Source organism: Echinops telfairi, unplaced genomic scaffold (genome assembly GCF_000313985.2).
Source record: "Echinops telfairi isolate 266 unplaced genomic scaffold, ASM31398v2 ScPeMD7_7468;HRSCAF=8506_0, whole genome shotgun sequence".
In the NCBI taxonomy this organism is placed as follows: Eukaryota; Metazoa; Chordata; class Mammalia; order Afrosoricida; family Tenrecidae; genus Echinops; species Echinops telfairi.
Window position 1 is genome coordinate 81,036,277 of NW_022111369.1, and position 3,133 is coordinate 81,039,409.

Here is a 3,133-nt window from a genome sequence, read left to right on the forward strand (position 1 = left end):
GATGCCATCAGGGTTCCTTTGGCCAAGATACTTAGTGTTAATGTTAGTCACCGTATCGGTATGTCTAATCCTAACTAGTAACCCCCTTGTGTGAAGATTATTAACTTCATACAGGCAATGCTTGGAGCAGAGTGCAGTACACAGTGACTACTTATCAAAAGGCAACCATTATTACTGCTTACTACACTTGTACCTAAACACCTATCCCTCCCACCAGCACAGCCTGATACCAGAAAAACCTCATTAGTGACTCATTAGGTCACATAGTAAGCATTAGATAAGGAGAAATGAAGTGTCTTCAAGGTTTCACACATGCCACTGTGAAACTTCCTCAAAATTCCAGCCCCAACTCCAGACAAGAAATCCATAACCTTATGGATTCCATCTCTTTTTTGATAAACAGTACCAAATTTTTATTGATCACACTGCTCCTTTCCCAAGTTCCATGATTAATGGCATATAGTTGGTTATAACTTCATTTATTAGCCAGTCTGGTGGATTGAAGACAAGATTTATCTCTGAAGCATCATCAAAACAACAATAGAGGGACTAGGGCATGAACCCACCGGAAGAGAGATGAGAGCAGTAACATTTCGGCAGCTCAAAGGCAAATGGCATGGCAACTAATTTAGCAAATCTAAGAAAACTTATTCCTACACTGGGAGACATGAGAAACCCCTTGCTTTACATTTCGGAGCCATCAGAGGGTTGAAGAATTAGCAGTACCGGACAGTTTTGGAGTTAAGGGAAAGGGGGAAGCTAAAAAGAGTACTAACTCCAAGTGTAAATAAAAGCCCTTAGACTCAAAGTCTAAGAAATGCAAATCCCACTCTATGGACCCGGACACCTGCACCTGTCCCTTCCGCATGTGGCCAGAGTTTGCAGTTTTTGAAGGCAGAACAGTTTCTGAACAGTTTATTTACGTGGCTACATGTCAATAAAGACGAGAAACTCTCGTGAAGGACTTAGAATTTGAAAGGTGGAAGAACACTGCTGTTTCCAATCACAGATGGAAGCTAGAATGCAGACACTCAAAAACAATATGTCAACTGACAAGTGAAACTTTCTTGAGACACACATTTCTCTCTTATGTTCCTTTTCTATGAGCCCTGGTGATGCAGACGTTAAAGTGCTTGGTAGTTTGAACACCCCAGTTACTCTGTGGAGGATGGTGGCTTTCCGATTCTGTAAAGATTCACAGCCTTGGAAACCCCATGGGGCAGTGAGTGCTACTCCGTCATAGGGTCGCTATGGCAATAGGTTTTATTTCGGTACCCCCAATAAAGTACTTGACAACTATTCAACAAAGTGTGTTTCAACAAAATAAGTAAATGAAGAAATGCCGTGACTAGTCTTTTCACTGTTGTGTGAGCATGTTTGCCATTTTCGCAAAGAACACCTTTTAAAAAGTCAGTACAACATACCACTGGGTAGCCGAAGAGAAGACCACACATCCTGAGCCCCCCAGTCTGGTGTGAGGGGAGGACAGCTGATCACTGGATACGCAGTGTTCCCAGACAGCACTGGTCCCAAACCATTGCTCCTGCCCGCTACCGCCACAAAGACAGTAGGAATGCCATCCCCTATGGAAAGAGAAGTTTCTAATTAGGAGAACATTCAAGAGGTTTTAAAGAAAGATTAATAAAACAAAACAAAAGTTAAAAACAGAAACAGGCCCGTGTGCCTTATTCTTTGAGTTCTTTTAGTAGATCTGAAAAAGCATAAAGAATTATGATCACATATGCGTTTTCTTTTCTTATTTTGAGAGTGAGAGAGAATGAGTCAGTGAATGAGAGTGAGTCAGTGAGTGTGAGAGAGTGAGTCAGTGACAGTGAGTCAGTGAATGAGAGTGAGTGAGCGAGTGAATGAAAGTGAGTGAGAGACCACATATGCATTTAACATATAAAGTCTATTTCCCACTTAAATAAAGTAACAAAGTAACTAGAAAAGGGTTGGCCATCTTTAAGATTCAAAGTATAAATGAGCAGTTGGGCTGTTGGTGAGGGCATGGCTCACAGGTCTGTTTTACTATTGCTGCTTAACTTCACTAAAATTAAGAGTGACACCACCCAAATCAATGGTTTCCCCGCTAGGCTGCCCTTCAACTAGCAGGGCCCCAGGGGACCCGGTATACAAACTTAAGCGCAGTTCTTGAAACAGCAGGTAAAGGCCAACGTGGTAACAGAGTACTGAAATACTTAGGACTTCCCAAGATATTTGCTAAGGCTGTGTTAAGGTGGTGCTGTGGGATAGCATTGGAATGTTAACCATTAAGATTCCTAGTTCGAGCCCACCAGCTGCTCTGTAGGAGAAAAATGAACAGTCTCAGAAACTGTATGTAGGGTTGCTATGGAGTCAGAATCCACTGGATGGCTGTGGGTTTCGGTTTTGAAGATATATTCTATCAATCAATCCTTTGTTTCTTAGAGAAGTGATCCTTGATTTGGAGTCCACAGTTTTAAATATTTGCATTTTTCTGGTTGGAAGAGTTGTAGCTTTCATTCACTTATCAAAGGGGCCTAGGTTCTCCCCACTCACCAAATTAGTAATTACTCTAGAGAGGACATGGAGTACTATTTCCGGTTGAGAAAAGCACATGAATTCCAGTTATTTTTAGATCAGTGCTATTCCATCTGGATATTTATGTACTATATTCTAAGAACTATCCCATCACGTCTGACAGCCTCCCTCCCAGGAGAGGCTCGCCACAAAGACACTCCAGAACCTCCACTACTTCAGCCTCAGGTTTCCTATCAGGGGCACGGGACCTAGTTCTCTGGTCACAATACTCGAGGGTCTCACAAGGTCTCCATTCTCCTTTGACCTCATTGTCAGTTCTTTCTCCCTGCTCCTGTCTCTTCCAAGCTCCTGTCTAGCACTTCACATTTGGAAGGAACCACGAATGACTGGCATGTATCATCATGTTTCTTTTCCTTGGAAATGTGAAAAGGATCCTTTTCCCCCCAGCACTGATTAGTCTAAAACAGTTTTCCCCACTGGAAAATCAGGAACCCTTCTGGAAAGGCTCTAGTTATTTGATGTTTACCTTCATACTCAGCTTTAATCCTCAGAGTTTCATCTGGGCCCTTATGGGCAGATGTTACTCGAAGTTCACATGGGATGCCAAAATTTC

The 3,133-nt window shown here is 42.4% G+C and overlaps 1 protein-coding gene across 1 annotated transcript in view; it reads right to left on the reverse strand.

The window, feature by feature from the left end:
- Positions 1 to 3,133, reverse strand: part of SRP72 (signal recognition particle 72) — a 56,261-nt gene that overhangs the window by 48,400 nt on the left and 4,728 nt on the right. Inside the window, exon 4 of the mRNA XM_030888566.2 lies at positions 3,047 to 3,086. Within this exon, the coding sequence (XP_030744426.1) occupies positions 3,047 to 3,086 (40 nt within the window). The remainder of the gene's footprint in view (positions 1 to 3,046; positions 3,087 to 3,133) is intronic.